The 21,058-nt window shown below is 61.8% G+C and overlaps 2 protein-coding genes across 5 annotated transcripts; both read left to right on the forward strand.

The window, feature by feature from the left end:
* The first annotated feature begins 259 nt into the window (after window positions 1–259).
* On the forward strand, window positions 260–6,523 carry CLEC4G (C-type lectin domain family 4 member G). Its single transcript, XM_053656900.1, has 9 exons — window positions 260–367; window positions 683–784; window positions 1,136–1,189; window positions 1,335–1,397; window positions 1,524–1,628; window positions 1,922–2,011; window positions 2,189–2,337; window positions 2,458–2,573; window positions 2,839–6,523. The coding sequence occupies exons 1-9, from the start codon at window positions 313–315 to the stop codon at window positions 2,975–2,977; spliced, it is 873 nt and encodes a 290-aa protein (XP_053512875.1). The 5' UTR covers window positions 260–312; the 3' UTR covers window positions 2,978–6,523.
* Window positions 6,524–11,009: 4,486 nt separating this feature from the next.
* FCER2 (Fc epsilon receptor II) lies at window positions 11,010–19,967 on the forward strand. 4 transcript variants are annotated; one of them, XM_037139968.2, is made up of 11 exons: window positions 11,010–11,112; window positions 12,846–12,994; window positions 13,954–14,059; window positions 14,362–14,415; window positions 14,904–14,966; window positions 15,166–15,228; window positions 15,306–15,368; window positions 15,457–15,546; window positions 17,239–17,567; window positions 17,696–17,802; window positions 18,102–19,967. In XM_037139968.2, exons 1-11 carry the CDS (start codon window positions 11,079–11,081, stop codon window positions 18,238–18,240), a joined length of 1,197 nt encoding a protein of 398 aa, XP_036995863.2. In that variant the 5' UTR covers window positions 11,010–11,078; the 3' UTR covers window positions 18,241–19,967. The 4 variants fall into 4 exon arrangements, with proteins under 4 accessions (XP_036995863.2, XP_053512881.1, XP_036995860.2 ...); XM_053656906.1 differs by having other exon boundaries at window positions 17,416–17,567; XM_037139965.2 differs by having other exon boundaries at window positions 11,059–11,189; window positions 13,946–14,059.
* The last annotated feature ends 1,091 nt before the right edge of the window (window positions 19,968–21,058 follow it).

Raw genomic sequence — 21,058 nt, forward strand, 5'->3', positions numbered from 1 at the left:
TGCACACGCACACTCAGAAGCACTCCCGCTCTCCACTTCCTATGGACCTCCACCCTCTGCAGCACAGACCCCCCCCACATAGCAGTCTCCCACACCCTTCACTCAGCATTCCTCCACTTCCCCCACCCCACCTCACCCTTAATGCCCGCTCAGCCCAGAAAGGGCCAGCCAGCCTTGTGATTGGTCAGTGGCTCCTTGGTACCAGGAGTTGACACTGAGAAGACAATAAGGAAGGAAGCCCCAAAGAGGGAGTGTGGGGGGAGGGAGGAGGCTACATTTATATCAGTGCCCAGGGCTGGGAGCCTGCTCACCATGGACACTGCCGGGTACAGCCAGTGGGGTGGCAAGCTGGAAGAGGTCCCCAGAGGTATGAGCAAGCAGCGGGACTGCCTCACCGGGCCCCTAGGGTCCCTCTGATTTGGGATTTGATGGGGGAGGGGGGAGAACAGCCTAGAGAGGGAGCAAGTCATGGGTGCAGGAGGGACCCCACAGGCTCTAGAGGCAACTGGATGTAGATTCAAATTTCAACTCCATCACTTAAGGGCTGTGGCCATTAGGCAGGTCACTGAACCTCTCTGAGTCCTGCTTTTCTGGGACCCAAGTGTCCAGGGCATGGTCCTCAGGGCTCAGGGGGCCAGGACTGTCCTGGTATGAGGGACCCAGGAATCTATTGTTACCCAAGGGCCCTGCGGACGCTGGGGAAGGCGGTTCCCCTTCCTGGCCCTGGCTCTCGTGGTCACGGCACTCCTGTGGGCCTTCATCCTGAGCATCCTACTGTCCAAGGGTGAGTGACTCTGTAGGAGGGGGAGACTGTGTCCCACCCCTCCCCCAGCCAAATCCCTGCTTAATTCTGTCTGCCCTCTGCCCCAGGGTGCTCAGCTAGATCCCAGACCCCAGCCTGAGACTGAGGGTGAATGAGTGTGAAGGAACGTTTGTGAGCATCTTGGAGCTGTCAGCACGAATGTGTGTGAACGGCCGTGTGTGCTTGTGTCTGCTCAGCTCGTGGGCACATCATGTGCCCTGTCCCCCTGCCCGCCCCCTGTGTGCGTCCCAAGACTGCACTTGCCACACTTCTCGGGCCAGGGGCGAGTCCCCTGGTCCCCAAGGCCGCGCCTGCAGGAGCCTCTCTCCACAGCCTTCACGCAGCAGGAGGAGTTGCAGAGGCACCAGGACCTGCTGAGAGCAAATGGTGTGTACAGACCAGGGGCTCCCGGGTTTGGGGGTAGGTGGGCGGATACTCCAAAGTCCCCGGAGGTGGTCGGGAGTGGCCACGGGTGTTCAGCAAGTCCCGGTAGGTGACGTGGAGTGTCTGGGTTGGGCGGGGGTCTTTGCAGCCTCGGGGCAGAAGGTGATGCTGGGTGCCTTGAAGGAAGAGTTCCGAGCCTGCAATAGCTGCTGTGAGACTTGTGGGCTGAGAGGCGGGGTCTGCAGGTTTGGGTGGGGCGGGGTGCCTGGGGGGCGGGTCCTGTGGTCTGGAGGGAATGTACTCCCACGCCCCGCCCCATAGCCCCGCCCCCTCCCAGGCCAGGCCGCGCAGGCGCAGCTGAAGACCGCACGTGGGGAACTTGAAGAGGCACAGCTGAAGCTGATCTGGCAGCAGAGCGCCCTGAAAGAACTGAGCGAGCGCGGTGAGGGCGGGATGCTGCCGTGTCCGGATCCCTCACCTTTACAGTGCCCCGACCCGTGATTTGCACCCTGCTCCCTGTGATCCTGACCTCTAACCCCGATCCCGCCCCCATCCTGACCCTAAGCCCTAGATGCTGCCCGTGGATACACCTCTTAACCCCATCCCCACCGGGATCCTCCCAGCATTCAGGTCCCGGGACCCCGAGGTTCGGGTGATGCTGCCCCTCCCCTGATCTCAACCCTCTCCTGACCTTGACCCCACCCACACATAATCTGGACTCCCCTGATCTCGCAGTGACCCAGAGCTTGGCTGAAGCGGGAAGGGACCGCGAGAACATCCGCAGCGAGCTGTTCCGGGAGTTGGAGGCTGTGCGAGCTGGGAACAGTGAGCAGGAAGGGGCATGGGCGTGCTCAGGGGGATAAGTGGACCTGCCCGCGGGCCTGGTTGGTCCCAGATCCGACTGAATCCGCCCTTTCCATGGGTCTGCCCCTCCCACCCTCAACCCCCTCCGTCTGCTGCACCGGGGAGCAGTCTACTTCATGAACCTTTGCCACCCCACAGAGTCCTGTGAGCAGTGCCCCACGTCGTGGCTGCGCTTCCAGGGTTCCTGCTACTTTTTCTCAGTGGTGCGAGCTGGATGGGAAGAGGCGCGACGCAATTGCACAGGTGCCAGTGCGCACCTGGTGATTGTGGGCTCCCTGGAGGAGCAGGTGGGCTGGCAGGGCAGTCTGGTCAGAGGTGGGAGGAGGTGTTCACCTCAGGGGGCGTGTCCTGGAAAATGTCTGGGGGCCCAGGTCACTGGCAAGCTGACTAATCTCTCCTCCATCCAGGGCTTCCTGAGTCGAAATACAAGAGGCCGTGGTTATTGGCTGGGCCTCAGGGCCGTGCGTCGTGCAAGCAAGGTCCATAGCTATCAGTGGGTAGATGGAGTCTCCCTCAGGTTCAGGTGAGAAAAGGGAGATGGGGACCAGGACAGGTCAGCCCCTAGGGGCCAGTGCATTGGACCGATCTCAAGCACTCCTTAGGGATGGCCAAGCTAGCCACCAGGAACTGGCTGAGGCACAGATTCTGGGCTTTATAAAGTTATATCCCAGGTGCTTACTTAGGTTAGGCCCTCAGGGTGTCTCAGTTACACCCACGCAAAAAAAGGGGCTGGACCTCAGGGCCACCCTCAGCCAAACCCCACCCACACCCCTGCCAAACCTCTGCAGCCACTGGAACCGAGGTGAGCCCAATGACTCCCTGGGACTTGAGGACTGTGTCATGATGCTGCATACTGGGTTATGGAATGACGCCCCCTGTGACAGTGAGAAGGACAGCTGGATCTGCGAGAAGAGGCTCAGCTGCTGAGCCCACTCAGTCCCCTGAGCCAGGCCACCTGCCACCCGTGCCATCTCTACAGCTGCTGGCCCTCCTGGCTCTTCCCAGCACCATCTAGTGTGTGTGTGTCTTCTCTCCTGCCCACGGCTATTGTGGAGAAACAGCCCCACTCACTTGGGTCCAGTGCCTGTGGTCTGGGACCTCTGCTCCAACCTCTTCCCCTGGGACCTAGTGTGAGCTCCACCTCTTCCAAACTCCTGGCCTTGGGCCCTTTGATCTGGCCCCTCGTCCTCCCCAGCCAAGGTCAGGTGGCTCAAAGATGGAGCTGTTTGTTTTTCTTGCCCTTTTCCCGGGCCTGGGAGGCCTCAAGGAGAGGGGTTTTGTTCTGTCCTTGAAGCCCTAGGGAGCATCAGGTCAGGTTTGAGATATGAGCCTTGGCTCCTGGCTGTGGGAACCCTCTAAGCTTTATCCCAAAGGCCCTGGCAGGATGCCTGCAAGTGACCCCAGTTTCTCTGAGTGTCCTCATGTCTCTATGATGCCCTGAACCCCAGGGAGTGGCTTGCTGTGGGCCAGAAGGTCTGTGGGGACACTGGGGACACATGAGTGAGGCAGGCCCAGTCCTGGCCCCCACCTGCACCACCTGTCTCACTCTGGTCCAGCTGGGCACAGGGATGGTGTGACCAGTGAGTCAGTCCATGGAGGAATCCAGGAGTGAGTAACACAGGATGCCTCTGAGGGAGCCAAGTCTGTCCTCGGGGAGAGAGAGACTGTGCTGAGTTACCAGAGTGGTGGCCCCACTCTGACAAAGACTGTCACTGCCTTCTGGCAACATCAGGCAGCCTGAGACAAGGCCCTGAGGCAGGTGTGAGAGGGGCTGCTGGGATCGGAGCTAGAGGGGCCTTATGTCTTGGGCACTTAGGTTCTGTGACCACTGGGTGGGACAATGGGGAAATAAGTCCCAGAGAAGATGAACTTTCAAGGACCCATGGGATTCCAGCCCCTGAAGAGTGTGGAAAGGCAGGAAGTAGGGCCGAACCCATTGGCGGGTGCAGGGCCACAAAGCCAGGCTTCATCCACTGGGGGCTTTTGATCTGAACTCACCCTACCCCCCAGGTTTCCTGCCCCTGTCCTGGGCCCTGAGGGCTGTCCTGCAGTGTTCAGGGGAGTCAGGTCTAACTGAGGGGTGAGAACTGAGTGCAAAACCAAAGCTGCTGGGTGCCCTGGGGTGCCTGGCCCTGAGAGCAGTGAGTGAGCAGGACGAAGGGAGAACATGGCCCACGCAGCCTGGCCAGGGGGCACTGCTCAGTGTTGTCAGCCGCCCTCCGGTTCTTCTCTGGCCCTTTCCACATGAGGCTCAGAGCAAAGCTTGGGCCTGGGCCCGGAGCCATCTGACCCCTGGACAGAGAGCATGCCCAGTGAGCTGTCAGCCAGACTGACAGCTTCCCAGAGGGTCAGCCTGCAGGGTGCATGGGTCCATCAGGGTCTCTGTAACAGACGACCACCACTGGATGGCTTAGGGCCTGGTCGTGGGTTCAGTTGGTTGGCGTGTCATGCCGTATTCCTCAGAGTTCTGGGTTCAACCCCTGGTTAGGAGGCCTACCTGGGTTGTAGGTTTGTGTCCATTTGGGGCGTGTACTGGAGGCAACTGGCCGAATTTTCTCTCTCCCGTCCGTGTCCCCTGTGTCTCTAACCATCAATAAACATATGCTTGGGTAAGGATTAAAGAAAAGCACACATTCTGTGCAGTACAGAAGTGCAAGGATAGTTTCAATGAGCCAAAACTCAGTGTCCCCAGGACCAGGCTCCCTTGGCCTCTTTGCGGGGGGACCCACATCCTTGTCCCCCTGCTTCCTCAGCAGCACCCCGTTTATTTCCTGGTCCATGCATGGCCCCTTCCCCCGCAAAGCCGGGAGGGCAGCATCTCGCCTCCTGTTCAACCTGCCTTCTCCTCTGGGCCTGTTTCTCTCTGCTGCCCTCTCTCAGGGACACCTGCAGTTGCACCTTAAGGCTCGTGTGGATAATCCAGGGCACTTTCCTGTAGTGCCCCCCAGTTCATGCAGACACCCCTCAGATTAAGGGGACAGCTCCTGACAAGACTGCCCTAAGTGCAAGTTCAGGAGTCTCCAAGCCACCCCCACACATGACCAGGAGGTTCAGACCACCCTATGCAAATGCACGGCTCTCACAACCCCTCCGGTTCTCTAATTTGTCAGGATGACTCAGAGCTCAGGAAAGCCCCCCCACATTCAACTGTGTTCTGCAGGACCCAGATTCAGGCTGGCCAATGGGAGACCACAGGGCGAGGGCTGGACGGGGCTCATGCTTTCTCTTCCAATGGCCCTTCCATGTGCTCCCTGGGAAGGGAAATGCTGGGGTTCAGGTCCTGGTTGCTGCCCCCCTGGGGCTCAGGGTCTGGTAGGGGCAGGAGCAGGAGAGGAGGGGGGACAAATTGTTCCCACATGGAGAGGTAGGGAGTGGAACTTTCTAGAAAAGAGATTCCCTCCAAAACTCGCAGCCTGAGGGTGAGGTGGTAGAGAAAGGAGTGTCTGCGTTGGAGACAGAGGGCATGCTCGCTGGGAGGCAGGGGGTGCGGGCAGGAGAAGCCCTTTCAAGCTGTCCTCTGCATTTCCCCAGTGGGTGTCCCCGACAACCTCCTGAATGACCACATGACCACACTTTCTGTGGCTGAATCAGCAGGTCAGTGGTGGCCTTGAAGGCCAGCCAGGGTTTCCTGGACAAGCTGGCCCCACCTTTCCAAGGAAATGGCCTCGAGACAGAGTAGCCTGTCCTTTCCAAGCTCCCCCCTCCCCACTGCAAGTCCCAGGAAACCCCCTGGGATCCCCAGGCCCTTACCAGGTTGGCTGAGGTGTCTGGGGAAGCCCCCAGGGTGAGATGGACACACTGGCCTCCAGCCCTGGCCAGCCCCTTCCCCATCTTCTTTGCCGCCTGCCCAACTCCCCACCCTCAGCCTGGCTTCTCCTGTGTCCCCAGATCCCCTCACTGATGTCTCACTGGGGTGCATGTGGCTGATGCTGGCAGAGAGCCCCGAGTCCACTCTGGTGCTTGCCACTGACTCTCGGGGTGAGCCGGGCCCCTGACCTTGGCTCTCTGAGCCTGGGCTGTTGCACCTTCAGGAGGGAGTAATAGTGACAGGAGGACCCGCCACCGAGGATCCTGGGGCCTGCTGAGTAACAGCCCCCAAAGATGCCCCACCCACACCCCAGGTCCTGTGGACGTGTGGCTCTGTGTGGTTAAGGGAACTTTGCACGTGGGGTGAAGGAAGGCTCTGGGGTGGGGGCAGTGTTGTCACCAGGGCCCTGCGCCTGGGAGAAGAAGGGGGCGCGACAACAGAGGCAGAGTTGGCCAGGACGGGGAGAGGCTGCGCTGTGTACCGTGCAGAGGGAGAGGGGGCCGCCTGCCCAGGGATGTGGTGCCTCCAGAGGCTGGGCCCCCGGTGACCTCCCAGAGGGACCAGCCCCGTGTCTGCCCTGATGTCAGCCCAGCGAGAGGGTGGTGGACTTCCGACCTCCGGAGCTGGAGGCATAAACCTGTGCTGTTTAAGACTCCAAGTCTCTGGTCATTTCTTACCTCAGTCAGAGCACACAGCTTCAGGTAGGTGCCTGGACAGCACCTACTGTGTGCCCAGCCCTGAGCCATGACCTCACGACTTGGTGGTGTCCCAGGCACATTCCCACTCAGGGCAGGGGCCACGAGGACCATTAAAGGGGGTGCTGGGGATTGAGGGGCTACTTGAGCTGGGGTGTCTTCCCTCAGAAAGCAGGGTCCTGAGGACTGAGGAAGGACCAAGAAAAGGCTTAACAATCGGGAGAGCCTGTGGCCCTGGCTGTAGCAAAGGGGGAGCTGTGTCTGTGGGGGTGCGGGCCACACAGGGCCCTGCTGGCTGCAAGCAGCTGGGGCCCCCTCTCTGGGCCTTGGCCTTTGGTGGGGGCTCCCGAGGCCAGAGCCTGGGCGGCCACATGTTCTGGAAAGGAGCCCAATCAGCCTCACAGGCACCAAGCACTTTCTGCGCCCCACAGGGTGGGGGAGGCTGACCGCTGGGGTGGCCTGTGTGGGGAACCAGGGTTGTCCCCCCTGTGCAGCCGAGGACACTGAGGCCTGGACAGAGTAAAGTGTCTCTGCAGGGAAGGGGGTGGGGCTGGGCCGCTGCAACTTCCCCTTACACCCCATGGGGACAGTGAGTAGGTGTGTCCAGCAGGGAGGGGGCAGCACCCTTCTTCCTGGCCCACCTGACATACCAGCTGCCAGACAGCACACTGGGATGGAGCAGGGAAACCTCACACAGTGCTGGTCGCTCGTCTCTAAGGGGCAGGAGCCTGGTCCCCGAGACTGGAGTCCTGACTCTTTGGGTCCCTCACTGTCAGGACGTGGGTCCTGGCTTCCTAGGTCCCTAAGGGCCTGGGGTCCTGGAGTCCCGGGCCTCTGGATTCCTGAGGAATTCTGGATGTCAGCAGGCCGAGAGTCAACTGCCAGTCTGGCCCCCACAGGAGGTCTCATCCTCTGGGGGAAGCCCGGTTGCCCTCGGGGAGAAGTACCCAAAACCCCCAGGACCGGCCTGGGACACTGTCAGGACTCCCGGGCCATCGGCTCAGCCCTAGGACCCTGTGGGTGTGCTGGGGCCTGGCAGCTGGGGGAGTGGGCTGTGGGCCCGAGGGGCCACCCAGAAGGAAAGCTGTGGTGGAGCCCAGCTGTGTGCCCCCCGCCCCGCCATCCTGAGCATCCCAATCCCTCTCCACCCCCAGCAAGACAAACACAAACCCAGCCTGGGCGGGACTGCTCCCGAGTGTGCGCCCGTGCACACGTCTGTGCTCACGTCTCTGTGGAGTGCATGGCTGGTGTGTCTCGTCTGTGTTTCTGTGTGTTCACACTTCAAACTGAGTCACTATGGCTGGGCCGCCCCCGGTCTCTGGAGTTCCCAGTTCCGCACAGCCAGGGCTCTGCAAGAGGCTGTGAGATGTCCAGGCCTGCCAGGGCCAGGAGTCCAGTGCCCTTCCCTGGGAGGAAAACTGAGGCCCGAGAAGGGTAGGGACTGCTGAAGCCGCAGGGGCAAGGCTGGGGGAGGCTGACAGGCCACTGGCCCCTCCGGGACCTGCAGCCTCTGGGGGAAGGCAGAGTGGCCCTCCCCTGGCTGGAGGGGCCGGGTGGCAGCTGGTGACTGTGAGGTTGCAAAGCCCAGGCCAGGACCTCTGGCTGCAGGGAGTGGCTCAGGTGAAAATGCACTTTGTGCCGCAGTGGCCTGCTCAGAGGTGTCCCCGCCCAGGTTTCTCAGTCCTCCAGTGTAAACCAGCTCTTCCCCAGGGCACGCCCTGTCCTCCCTCCACCACCCACCCTCGTCCTGTGGGTGTCTGGGCTTCAGCTTGGCTCCTGTGCTACAGCCTGGATGGACCTGAGGACGCTGTGCTGTGTGGAACAACCCGGCCACCACAGGACACACCTGGTGGGAGTCTGCTCGCAGCAGGTCCCTGGAGGAGTCAGACCCTCAGAGACAGAGAGGAGAGGACAGGGGCTGCGGGAGTGGGCGGGGGTAGTGTTTGAGGGGCAGAGTTTCCACCTGGGAAGGTGAGCACGGGCTGGAGACGGTTAAAATGGTGGTTCTGCCTTACGCATATTTCACTACAATGAAGATGAAGTTCTGTCTTCCTCCCTCTGAGAGCAGGGACTTTGGCTCCTCCCCAGAGCCAGGCACACAGTAGGTGGCCAGTGGCAGGTTGAGGGAGTGGAAGAGCAAAGAGGTGATCTGCCCACAGCTGGTGGAGGGGCAGGAGGGCACAGAGAGGCGGTGACAGGTGCAGCCTGAAGCAGCACTTGCTCCTCGTCTTCAGAGCAAGCTTCCAAGTAGTGCTTCCCAACTGAGGGGGTCTGCTCCTCAGGGGGCGTCTGGCCACATCTGCAGACATTTGTCTGTCACTACTGGGTGGAAGGGAGGACGGGGTGCTACTGGTCACTGGCGAGCAGAGCCCAGGGAAGCTGCAAGAGACACACAAGGCACAGGAGGGCCTTCAGGAGGACTCAGCCAGCCCCAGTGTCAACAGTGCAGAGAAAGAGAAACCCAGCTGCAGAGACACCTCCCCCTGGAAGGCCTCCTGGATTTGACGCACCTACTGCCTCACACAGCCCCTTCTCTCCTGGTAATGCCAGGGCAGATGAAGCAGGCAGGGTGAGCCCAGGGCAGCAGCAGGATGGGGTTGGAGTCAGGCAGTGAAGCTCCTTCCTCCAACTATAGTGGTGGCGGCCCTGTCCCAGGTGCTGAGGTTCTGAGTGAGTGCGGGGCTGCGGGCGCACTGTGGCTGCGTGCAGTCTGGGTGGAGGCCGTGCAGGGATCCTGTCTGGGGACCACGGGTGCTCAGGGCAGGACCTGGGACTCGCTCCTGCTGTGCTAGGCTGAGGCTGGTGAGGAGAGAGGCACAGACCAGGGCTCGAGGATCCTGGACCCAAAAGAAGAACTGACACCCTCAGGCCTGGGCCCCCCACCCACCAGCTTCCTGTTTTTCCCCCTCAAAGTGGGTGAGGGATCCGGGCTGGTACTGTAGAGGGGACGGGGGGGTGCGGTCTGGTGACAGGAACCCCAGTTGAGAGCTCACCCCCAAAGCATCCTTTTGTCTGCAGGGAACGCAGGCGGGCGCCCTGAGTGGTTGAGTGGGGAGTCAGAGGGGCCCACCCTGGAGCCCCTGGGCTGAGAGAGGCGGGAGGGGGGGCACTGTGCCCCCGCCCAGCCCGCCTGCTCCACCCACAGGACTTGCTCCACACTTTCTCCCCCTGTTTTCCATGCCCTTGTCGCCAGGGCAGCCCCACTGTCCTCGCAGACGCTGGGCGGAGGAGCAGCATTTTCACCTGCGTCTCCCTAATGCTCAGCCCCACCCCCCACTCCTGACCGAGGCTGGTCTCTTTTTCATGCCGTCAGCTTGGCTGTCCTGTAGCTGCTGCTCTGGGCTCAGTCCTGGCCCCGTCAGGCCATCCAAGACTGTCTTCCTCAGTTCCCCCTCCTTCCGGGCCCCGCAATAGCTCCCCAGGTTTCCCCAGCCCAGCACTGTCCTGGTTCCACCCAGCATCCCCCGGTCACCCCTCCAATGCCCAGCTGATTATTCTGTTTCCTCTGGAAACAGCCGTTCTCTCTTATCCGACAAACCATGCACTGGGCTTACAATGGGCCCAGACTGAGGCTGAGAGGGACACCTAGGGGACAGCACCAGCAGCCCCAGCCCCCCAGCACCGTTCATTCAGCACACTTGCACACAGGGCCCCACACCCCACACAGGGGACACCATGCAATGTGACAGACAAGGCTGCACTGTCCCTACTGTCCTGGAGTGCACGCGCCTGGGGACAGTCCAGCCCAGCTCCTCCCAGTTGGTGGGTGGCCTGGCTCGGTTCTGGTTGGGACATGGGCACAGGTGGGTGTCCAACCTGGGGTGAGGAGTTGGCTCATTCCAGAGTAGAGGGGCTGGCCCTGAGCAGCCCCTAACCAAGGGTGGGGTGGGATTAAGGACCGGGGAACATGGTGCAGGGAGAAAGAGCAGGTGAGCCAAGTGCCACCTGTCAATACAAGGCTAGGTAGATTGATGGTTAGGGCTGGAGCTAGGACTCTTATGGCCTGAGTTCAAGTCCTGCCTCTGCCACTTAGGAACTGTGTGACCCTGGTCAAGTTACTTTACTTCTCTGTGCCTCACACCCTTCATCCCTAAGGCATCATGGATGACAGAAGCATCCACCACACAGGGTGAGGGTGAATATTACATGTGCTACTGCATCTGAGATGCTAAGACGTGTACCCAGCACACCTTGCTACTAAATTAAAATGCACAGCACAGTCGCCAGCACCAGAGCACAGTTCTGTCCGGTCGTCTCCCCCGTCTTGCTTCCTCCTCCCTCTCCCCTCTTCGTGCCCATCCACTGGGTTCAAGTCCCAACCCTACCGCTGACCCCCTTCAGCCATGTGGCCCCGTGGGCTGGCATCTCAGAACCTGTGTGCTCCCCTGAGACATGAAGACAATAATAGCTCGGACTTCACCGGGCTGTGGGTGCTCGAGATGAGGCCATGCGTGAACACGCTTTCCTGGGGCGAGTCCCGTGCTGGCTCTGCCTTCAGCACAGAAGGGGCGCCTCGGGTCGGCCTATGCGGCCAGGACAGTGGCACACACGGAGCTCACGTGAGTGAGTGTGAATGTGTGGTGCCTGCCCCGTGCACAGGTGTGTCTGTGTGGCAGTGCCGTGAGTGTGCGCCTGGGTGAGTGTGGGAGTGCGGCCCCGCGGGCACGCGAGAGCCGGGACTGGTGGTGGGAAGTGGGCATCGGTTTGCTGGGAGAAGGAGCTGGGGCCAAGGCCAAGGGCTGACCAGGAAGGAGAAGGTCTGCATGAGAAGCGGACGGGGGTGGTGGGCAGCGAGTGTCACGGACACCCTCTCCAGGTGTGTGGGGACCTGGCCGGGCAGGGTGGCAGCCAGGCAGAAAGATGCGTTTGCTGCAGGCACGGCAGGCTGCCAGCGCAGGGCCCTGGGGGCCACAGGAGGCCGCAGCAGAGGCAGGAGCTCTTGTGTTAGAAGGTCGGCCTGGTTCTGGGCCTCACTGCCCTGCCCTGACGTGCGCCAGCAAACACCTACCAGGAGGCCATGTGCCCGGGGCCAAGCAGAAGAGCTCCAAGGTCACACACAGGTCCTGGTTCGAGCCCTGGGAAGTGGGCAAACTCCTCACTGTCCCAGGGCCCTGGGTCGCCCGGCACCCCAGCGGGCCTGCTGAGTGCTGACTGCCTAGCGGCGCCTCCCACACCCCAGCGAACCCCTCCAGTGGAGTCGGCACTGCCGCCCCAGTGCCCAGAGGGGCCCAGCCCGAGGTCTGGCCAGCGTGGGCTCGGGCAGACCCAGCCATAGGACAGTGGCACTTCTGGCCTCTTCGGGATGGCCAGGCACCGGGTTTGAGCTGCTGGTGATCAGAGCTGGGCCGCCCCACATCTCCACTTGCCGGAGGCTCAGAGAAGGGAAGCCACGTGCCTATAGTCACACAGCAAGGGGGGCAGCCCGTGACCCCAGGCTCATCCAACCCGAAGTCCATGCTCTTCAGCACATTCTTAGTGCTTCAGAGTCAAGCGACTTTAAAGGCTGGCAGAAGAGGTGGCTGAGGCTGGTGACAGGGTCTCTGCACTTCCCAGCAGGACCTGGCACGGAGCAGATGCCTGGGAAAGGGCCAGTCTCCGAAGACCCTCTGCGCCCCGCACTGTGCCGACAGCCTCACGCAGAGTAACGCCTCGGCTGACCTAGCCCCTCAGAAGCCAGGGCCTCTCTCTGCCCCCATTTTAGTGCTGGGAAAACCAAGGCTCCAGAAGGTCGAACTCCGGGCCCAGGCTCCCCAGGCAGCAAGACTAACAAGAGCTGTGGGTGTTTGGGGCTTACTATGTGCCAGGCCTTGTTCAAAGCACATTGGCCATTCACGTAGAGCTGACCACCGCCCTACAGTATTGGTGTTACTAATAACATCCTTTTCTTTCATTTTTTTTTAAAGAGAGAGAGAGACATCAATTTGTTGTTCCACTTATCTATGCACTCACTGGTTGCTTTTCATATGTGCTCTGACCAGGGATCGAACCCACAACCTTGGCATACTGGACAGCGCTCTAACCAACTAAGCTACCCAGCCAGGGCTTCATGTCATCATTTTATAAATGAGGAAGTTGGTTTTGAGGTTCAACCACTTGCCCAGATTCCATGGGTACACATGTATTGAGCCCCTGCCGTGTCCCTTGCATGGGATGGGCTCTCGGGCACTCAGCCCTGGTGTCAGCCTGTGACCCTGCACACCAGCCACATCTCCTGGTTCACTGTGCAGTACAGGGCTCTCGTCTGAGAGCCAAGCACAACCAGCCAGTGGTTGCTGTGCCTCTCAACCTTCAGGCGCTGAGATCTGGCCCTCCTGCTCGCGAGACGCAGAGCTCAGCCGGAGCTGTGACAGTGCCGCCCTGGGGACCGCCTGGACAGGTGGTGAGCACCCCATCCCTGAGAGGATCCAATCAGGGCTGCCATGGAAGAAAACTTCTATTCAGGTGAGAGGACTCTCTGGAGCTGACCCTGACCTCCTGCTCCCCCCAGGAGAGAAGAGGGGCTGCAGGGTCCCCTCTGGGAGGAAGAGTGGGGGTCTAGGAAAGGTACACTCCGGGGGGCAGGTGAGCCCCAGTGGCCTTCCTGGCCTAGAGCCATGCAGAAAGGGAAGCCCCGGGCACTTCCCTCTCTGACTCACACCCTGGAAACCAGAACAAAGCAGTCCCTGGGGGCCCAGGGACCAAGTGGAGGGAGACCCAGAGCAAGAGAGGTTCTGCAGGATGAGTCCCCACAGCCAGGATGAGGGGCGGGGGCCTGGACCTGCAGTGGAGTGTCAAGGTAGAGTTTGGGGGGGCAAGACCTGGGGTGAGGCCTGGGGGGTCTGATGTTGGGGAAAGAGCTGGGAAAGAGCTCAGATTTGGGGAAGAACTGAGACCCTATATCCTGTGTTTAGGGAAGGGTCCCAGGGGTGGGGGCGGGGAGACAGGCATCAAGGTAAGGGCTGGGGTCAGAGAGGAAGGAGGCCCAGCTCCCCGCAGGTGAGTGATGAGGGAAGCGGGACCTATAAAAGGGAGGAGAGCCACAGGAGAGCGCAGGGTTGGGGTCAGCATGTCAGGAGGGGCTCAGGGAATCAGGGTCTCAGCTCCGGGCCCTGGGCACGTCTCTCTGGACAGTGGCCTGGCCCCAAGTCAGGCTCGCCGTCAGCTGCAGTTTGGGCAGAAGGCACAGCAGACTTCAGGCTGGATGGACAGCAGGACAGACTCGGAAACACACAGATGCAGAAGTGCACATGGAAGATGGAGTGAGGGGAAGGGCTACAGAGGAGGTTGGGGGTCCACTGAGACCCTCGACTTCAGTGTGGGCTCCCAGGCCTGTGGGGTCCCGAGTGGCGGGGCAGGGTCAGAGCGGGGGCCCTGCCCTCCTGTGTGCTGCTCATTGCTCCCTGCCCCTGGCAGACGTCCAGAATCTGCACCGACGGCGGTGCTGCCGGCAGAGGGTGCTGACTGCGCTGCTGGTGCTGGTGATGGCCTCGATGTGGGCCGGGCTGCTGACTCTGCTTCTCCTGTGGCGTGAGGACACCCCCAAGCCCCGTGCGGCCCACCTCTCCTGTTCCTTCCCAGACCCCCACTCTGAGGTCCTGGGGGCCCAACACGCCCATTGGAGCCCGATGCTGCCCACCTTGGCCATGCTGGCCCCTTCTCATGTCTCTTCCTCCACTCTCAAGAGCCTCCTCTCCGGCTCAGCACCCCCATCTCCCACCCTGTGGGCACCCCCATGTGATACACCCGAGGGCTCCGTCCTCAGCTGGCAGGTGGGGTGTGGGTGGGTGGGGGTACCTGAGAAACCCTTCCTCTCCTCTCCTCCTGCCCAGGCTGGGACACTGTACAGAATCTGAAACAGCTGGAAGACACTGCTGCCCTGAACAGTATGGAGGGGCGGGTGGGAGAGGGGGGCTAGGACACCAGGCTCTGGTCCTACCACTGTCAGATACGGGAGAAAGACTGAGGGTCAGCCTGAGCCCCTCCCCCACGCAGTGCGGGGGTAACCCAGTGACTCTTGGCGGAGAGGCTCTGAGAAGCGCCCAATGGAGGGTGAGGGAGGGGCTCCGCACCCCAGACGAGTTGCCTGTACGGTGGGCGTTGTTTCAGAGGTCTGCAGTGGGAGCAAGGCGAGACCGTGCAGCCCGGAGCAGGCACCTGGCAGCCAGCCAGCTCTGAGGGAATGCCCCTGTGTCCATGTTGAATGCCGGAAGGGACAGGGGCACACAAACTCATTGTATTGCCTGTGCCTTCCCAAGGGCCTCTGCCCTTGAGATCAGAAACAGAGCCGTAGCCGTAGTGACCTTGGGAGGGGCTCCCAGCACCTGGCACTGTGGAAAGGGCGGTGGACTCAGGACCTGCCTCCTTCCCCCAGTCTCTCAGGTCTCCAAGGGCTTGGAAAGACACAAGGATGACCAGATGGCCCAGAGGTCCCAGGGTGAGTGACTTCTGCTGGGGGTCTGGGAGAAAAAGAGGAAGGAAATTTGGGTGACATGTGGGCACAGTGTCCACACCACCTGTGACTTGCAAAATGAGCAGGTGGCCCTCCAGTGCCTCGCTCAGAGCTGAGGGGGCACTGGGGGGAGGGAGGTGCCCCTGACAGACTTGCTTACCACTGAGCCCTCCTCTGCAACTAGAGGCCCAGGCACTGCACACCGTGGAGGAAATCCAAGCAGAACAGAGGAGAATGAAAGACCAGGGTGAGAGACGGGGGTGGGGGGAGGGGTCCGAGAGCCACCAGCGTCACCCCTGACTCCCTCCCTGCTGCATCCACCAGACTCTGAGCTGTCGCGGGACCTGGATGGACTCCGAGAGGATCTGACCAACCTCAAGTCCCAGGGTGAGGCTTGGGAGGGTCTGCAGGCTGGTTGTGGCCAGGAAGCCCCCCCGCGTTTGTCTGTGACCACTGCCCCCATGCGGCCTCTCAGGCTTGAACGAGAGACGCGCAACCTTGACTTCACTGGAAAAGCTCCAGGAGGAGGTGTCCAAGCTGTGGGTGGAGCTTCGCATGTCCAACGGTGAGCGTGGGCGTCTGTGCCTTCAGGCGCACTGCTGCACACGTGCGACGACACGGCGCGTGCTCCAGTTTCATTCACAGGGCGTGTGCGTGGCAGGGCCCACACGGGGCCCCCGAGAAAGCCCTTTACGAGTCCGGCTGCTCCCCTCCGTTGCCCTGGGGGTGGGGGTCCCACATGTCCGCTCCGGGTAAAAGCAGGTTCACCACCTCTGGGGTCTGTGCTGATGGTCCTCCGCCAGCCACGGCTGGGCAGACGCCTGACGCCTCCAGAGGGCTGGGGGTCCCTCGGCAGTGATGGGTGTGGGGGCACCACGGCCTCTTCCTCACAGGTGGCCGTGCCGGGGCAATACTGGCGGGCACGAGGCTCACGAGGGTGGCCCCAGCAGGCCAGCACAGAGGGCAGACGTGCGGTCACTGTGTCTCTGCCCCACTCCCCCCCACCCCACCCCGTCCCCTGCATTTCTGGCCTTCCACCTCTGGGAAGCCCCGGCCGCCCAACTAGGCGAGAAAAGAGGAAGGATCTGTGCCTGGTGAAGGAGCGCGGCGGGGACCTGGCGTGGCCCTGGGAATTCCAGCGGAGACCCCGTGCTCCCTGGGAGTTGGGGGCGGGGTCTGAACCAGCGACCTTGGAAGGGCCACCTCGGGTGGAAGCCCAACTGCAGGGCCGTCTCTCGGTGACCCGTGACACACAGCCCTGCCCTCGGCCCCGTCTCGAGTTTCCCTGGACGGGACCAGGGACGGTCTCTTTCTGTTTCCCCGGCACCTGCACTGGGCTGCGCCCTGGCCGCAGTTCCGTGAGCGAGCAGCACCCTCGGCTCGGCTCCTCCCACAGCTGCACGGACTTCTGTGGACCCCAGGTCCCCACGGTTCCTCTAGAACGACACCCTAAGAAAACCTACTTTAATTTAGGAGTGACTAAGAGTGCTAGTGGCAGCGACAGTGCCTGAGAGTTTCCCTTGCTGGGGGCGGGGGGAGCAAGGGGAGAGAGACCAACGCGGCCCTGGGTCAAGGTCACGGGGACCCTCCCAGCCAGCCCCCTCCTCACTGTTCATAGCCTCTCCTGGCCAATGAGAAGAAAGCCAACTCAATACCCCAGAAGGTGGGCGTGTGCTAGTGTGGGGGCCCGGTCAGGCCCAGTGGGGGGGGGGGCGGAGACAGTGCTGGCTCAGCACTGCTTCGCCTGGCGCTGATGGCATGGCCAGTGTGGCTCCCGTGCTGGGTAGGTGCTGCTGGCCAGTGCCAGTAACGATGATGCTGGCGGTAAAGGTGCTGCTGGATGTGGTGGAGTTTGGGGCCATGGCATTGGCAGTTGAGATGCTGTTGATGACGGAGGCTTTGTGGTACTGGTGTTGGCGATCCGGCATATCCGCCTGTAGACACATTTGTGGGGAGGACGTGGGCGATGGAGGTGCTGCTGCCCATCACGCCGGGGGCCTGGCGCTGGTGCAGGGGACTGAGGTGCTGCTGCCACAGGTGTGCTCACAGTGGTGTCACTGGCAGCCGACATGCTGGTGGCCGAGAGGTGTTCATGCGCTATGTCGTGGCTGCCATTCCGCAGGCAGCAGAGGCTCTTTGAGGTGCTGGCAGCTGCGGAGGTCCCTGGTGGGGCCACTCCCACACAGCAGCACCAGAGCTCCAGGGAGGAAGGACCTGTGAGACTCTGTGTTAGGCTCTCTGGTGGGTCTGCTTTCAGCCCGGACCCCAAAAGTGACTCCAGGAAAGACGCTGCCACCCACTCTGCTCACTGTACCCTTGGTGCCCACCACGATGTCCACCACTGCACCCACCACTGCACCCACCACAGCACCAGCCACGGCGCCCACCCTGGTGTCCGCCACAGCTGTCCCCCTGAGCCTCTCCTCCACCCCAGGCTCCATGTGTAACACGTGCCCTGAGGACTGGGTCAGTTTCCAGCAGAAGTGCTACTACTTTGGGGAGGGTGCCAAGAGGTGGATCCAGGCGCGGTTCGCCTGCAGCAATCTCCATGGGCGGCTCGTCAGCATCCACAGCCAGGAGGAGCAGGTGGGCCTGGACTCTGCAGAGGGTGCGGCCAGCACGGTGGCTGGGGGAGGTGGGGCCCCAACACGGCCTCTTGGATGGCAGAGGGACCCAAGCACACCCCAGCCCTCCAGCCCTGTCCTGTTCCTCAGGACTTCCTGGCCAAATATGTCAACGAGAAGGGCTCCTGGATCGGCCTTCGGGATCTAAACATAGAGGGGGAATTTGTCTGGATGGACGGGAGCCCCCTGGACTATAGGTGAGTGGCAGCGTGGGGGGATGTTGAGCAGATGGCCCCAGGTCCAGGCTCAGAGGAGGGGCTGCTTTGAGATGAGGGCAGGGTAGGTGGGGGAGTGTGTCCCAGGCCCAGAGCTGGGGGAGCTTCTGTCACAGTGGGATGGATATGGTCAGGGTTTAGAGGGAGGCCTAGGCTGGGGTGGAGGAAGGCAGGGGGCGGTGGAGAGGGGGTGAGGAGGACGGAAGCTCAGGGGGGTGTGTTTAGGCAGGGAGCCCCTCCCCCCACCCCCACCCACCCTGACGCAAAGCCTTCCACTCCAGCAACTGGCGGCCGGGGGAGCCCAACAATGGGGGCGAGGGCGAGGACTGCGTGATGATGCTGGGCCTCGGGCAGTGGAACGACGCCTTCTGCAACAGCCATCTCGAGGGCTGGATGTGTGAGCAGCTGGCCACCTGCTGACTGCCTGCCTCCTGCTTGGCCCCCCAGACGAGGGCCCAGACAGCCCCCTGCCTGCTCTCCAGCTGCACTCCTCTTCATGACCCCCCACCTCAAATACGGGAACGGCCAGGCCTGGAGCGGGGCGCTGCGGCCCTAGCTGAGGCCGGGGGCCTCTTTCGTGGACCAAGGGTCCCAGTGACATTTTCTGCCTGAAGTCCCTGTGCAAAGGAGGGCAGCTGACCCACCCCGGGTTCCTGCCAACTCCCCAAAGGGCCTGTTCCTTGCCCCTCAGCCCAAATGGCTGTCACCACCTCCCTGTTTTCGGGTGTTCAGAGCTCCCCCCTCAGGAACCCTGCCACCAGCCTGGAGGCTGGGAGGTCCCACTAGAGACAATGGGCCAGGCAGCCCAGCTTTGCAGGGGGCAGCGAAGGCCCCTGTGTGCTTCCCCCATCACCCCACCTCACCTCGCCCGCTCCCAAAGAGGTCAGGAGTAGAGCCTGCCCTTGTCCTCCCTAGATGTAGCCATTCCCTGCCCTGGCACCACAGCTCCACTGGGCCCAGCCTGCATCGCGCATGCCCTCCTGAGGGGCCCCACTAGCTGCGGCCTCCAGGTGTGGAAGGTGGGAGCTGGGAGCTCCAGTGCCTGGTGCCTGAGGCCACCTCCGCGCACCAGGAACAGCTGAGGTGGAATTTGGACCCGCCCACCCCTTCCCCCTGCTGTGTTACAAGAAGCATGCCCTAGGCAGGGCGGGGTGAGGCCTCTGGGTACCCCTGGTGCCCTGGCAATACCACAGGGTGAAGCAGTGCCTGCCCTAAACCTGGATCCACACTCAGGCCACCAGGAAAAGGGCCTGAGCCAACACACAGCCCAGGACACAGAAGGTGCTCATGAAGTGCTAGCTGGCTGAAGGGACCGATGCACATGTAGCCCAGTCACCTGGCAGCGGGGGTCCAGGCTCCAGCCCCACCGGCCCTCAGGGGTAGAGGCAATGCCAGGCCCAGGCTGGGCCAGGGTCAGCCTGGTGCCAAAGCAGGAGGGAGGTGGGCCAGGGCCTCCGACACCCCTCACTGAACTCCTCGCCTGCCTGTCCCACCCCCAGCTCCTGGCCCAGGGGAGAGCCAGACATGGGCACACGATTCTCAGGGCCCCTCGAGGGGTAGGAAGAGTCCAGGCGCAGATGCCCACACTGGACCGCCTGGGACACGGGGGTCCAAGGGCCAGCCATGGCCCCGGGGCTGGGTGGCACATTGTAGTGGCACCTGGGAGACCTGGGGCTCGGGACAAGGCAGGAAAACAGCTAGACCCTCAGACTGAAACCTGGGCCAGAACCCCAGGCGCCCAGAGTCGCCTCCTCCCCTGAGCTGGTGTGGGCTCACTCTCCACTGCTCCAAACCTTTCAGAGGCGTCCTCTGCCCTTACAGAACAGCTGCCCACAGCCCCGCCTCCTCACAGCCCCCCACTGCTCCTGGAACTGGTCCACTCATGCCAGCCTCAGGGCCTCTACATGTGTGGCCCCCCCACTCCTCAGCAAGACCTGTCCTGAGCACCCCTCACTTAAGATGACACCCCAAGTCTGACATTCTGCCCCCTTGTACACTCTCGCCACAGCCCAAGATGCTGAATTAACAGATCTGTCGCTGCCCATATCTGCTGGCTAGAATGCGGCTCCAGGGCAGGGGCCTTTGTCTTGCTCTCAGCTGTGTCCCCAATACCTGGCGTGGTAGGCAATAAATATGTCAAACTAATGCATGACCATGGGTGAATTACATCTTCTTTGGGAACCCGCTCTGAGCCCTGTTCAAGTAAAGGGCTACCTGCCCGTCTCCAAAGGGCTGGGGCCAGGTCCTCCTCCTCAGCCATTTCCGCTGCCTGGAGGCCTCCAGCTCCCAGCCACCAAGGTGGGAACCACAGCTGCCTGTTCTCTCTCCCCGTCTGCCCCTGCCCCAAATGGGTGCCCCGCCCCACATCTCACAGCTCATCCCAAGCCTGCTCCCTTCTCCACATGACCCTCCTTATCCTCAGCAGGGATAAACAGACCCTGGGCCCTCCCCCACCCACCACCTCCTCCCCAACCCCAGTTTCTCTCTCGAACCCTGCACTGCCGAGCCTCGGGACAGACAGATGTGGTTGTGTCATCCTTGCCTCCCACCTCCCCTAAAATCTGGCCCCCAACTCCCAGCAGGCTCTGGGAGCCGCTCCCACCAGGGCCTCTGAGAACTTCAGGTTGCTAAACCCCAAGACGACCCCTGCAGTTCCCTCCACACTCGGGCTCTCCCTTCTCTGGGTCTGTGGCTTCCATCTGTCTGACCCCCAGACCCTGAGTCTCTGTTGGACTCCTGGTTGCCACCCTGACCACCCCTTCCCCAGCTCCCCGGAAGCGAAGTTATTTTTCTGATCACCTTCGTGCTACACGCACTGAGTGCCCAGTCATCATATCCGTCCTGCAGATACTCTGCCTTCTTCACAAAGCCTGCTGCCTCCTTGCCTCTTGCTGGGGTGACTGAGACAGACCAACCACGCCGGGGCCCCTGGCGGCCCCTGTGCCTCCCTGCGCAGTGAGCACTGAATCAGCACATCGAAGAGCTGCCCCACAGCTGCCCCATGCCACCCTTAGAGCCTCTGCAGGGAGTGAGGCGCTCTGCAAGGCAGCCTTGCTCAGTTCCTGTGGAGGTAAGGGGACAGGGAAGACCTAGACAGGTCTCCCCAGGAGTGGCGGGATTTACCTGGGGGGTAGGCATGCTCAAGGTCCCAGGGTAGCGGGCAAAAGGAAAAGGGTCACCTGAGGTGTAGAATTTTTTAAACAAAGGACATGCCTGTGCACTAATCATGTGCTTAGAA

This window comes from Artibeus jamaicensis, unplaced genomic scaffold (genome assembly GCF_021234435.1).
Source record: "Artibeus jamaicensis isolate MK-2021 breed Jamaican fruit bat unplaced genomic scaffold, CSHL_Jam_final scaffold_286, whole genome shotgun sequence".
In the NCBI taxonomy this organism is placed as follows: Eukaryota; Metazoa; Chordata; class Mammalia; order Chiroptera; family Phyllostomidae; genus Artibeus; species Artibeus jamaicensis.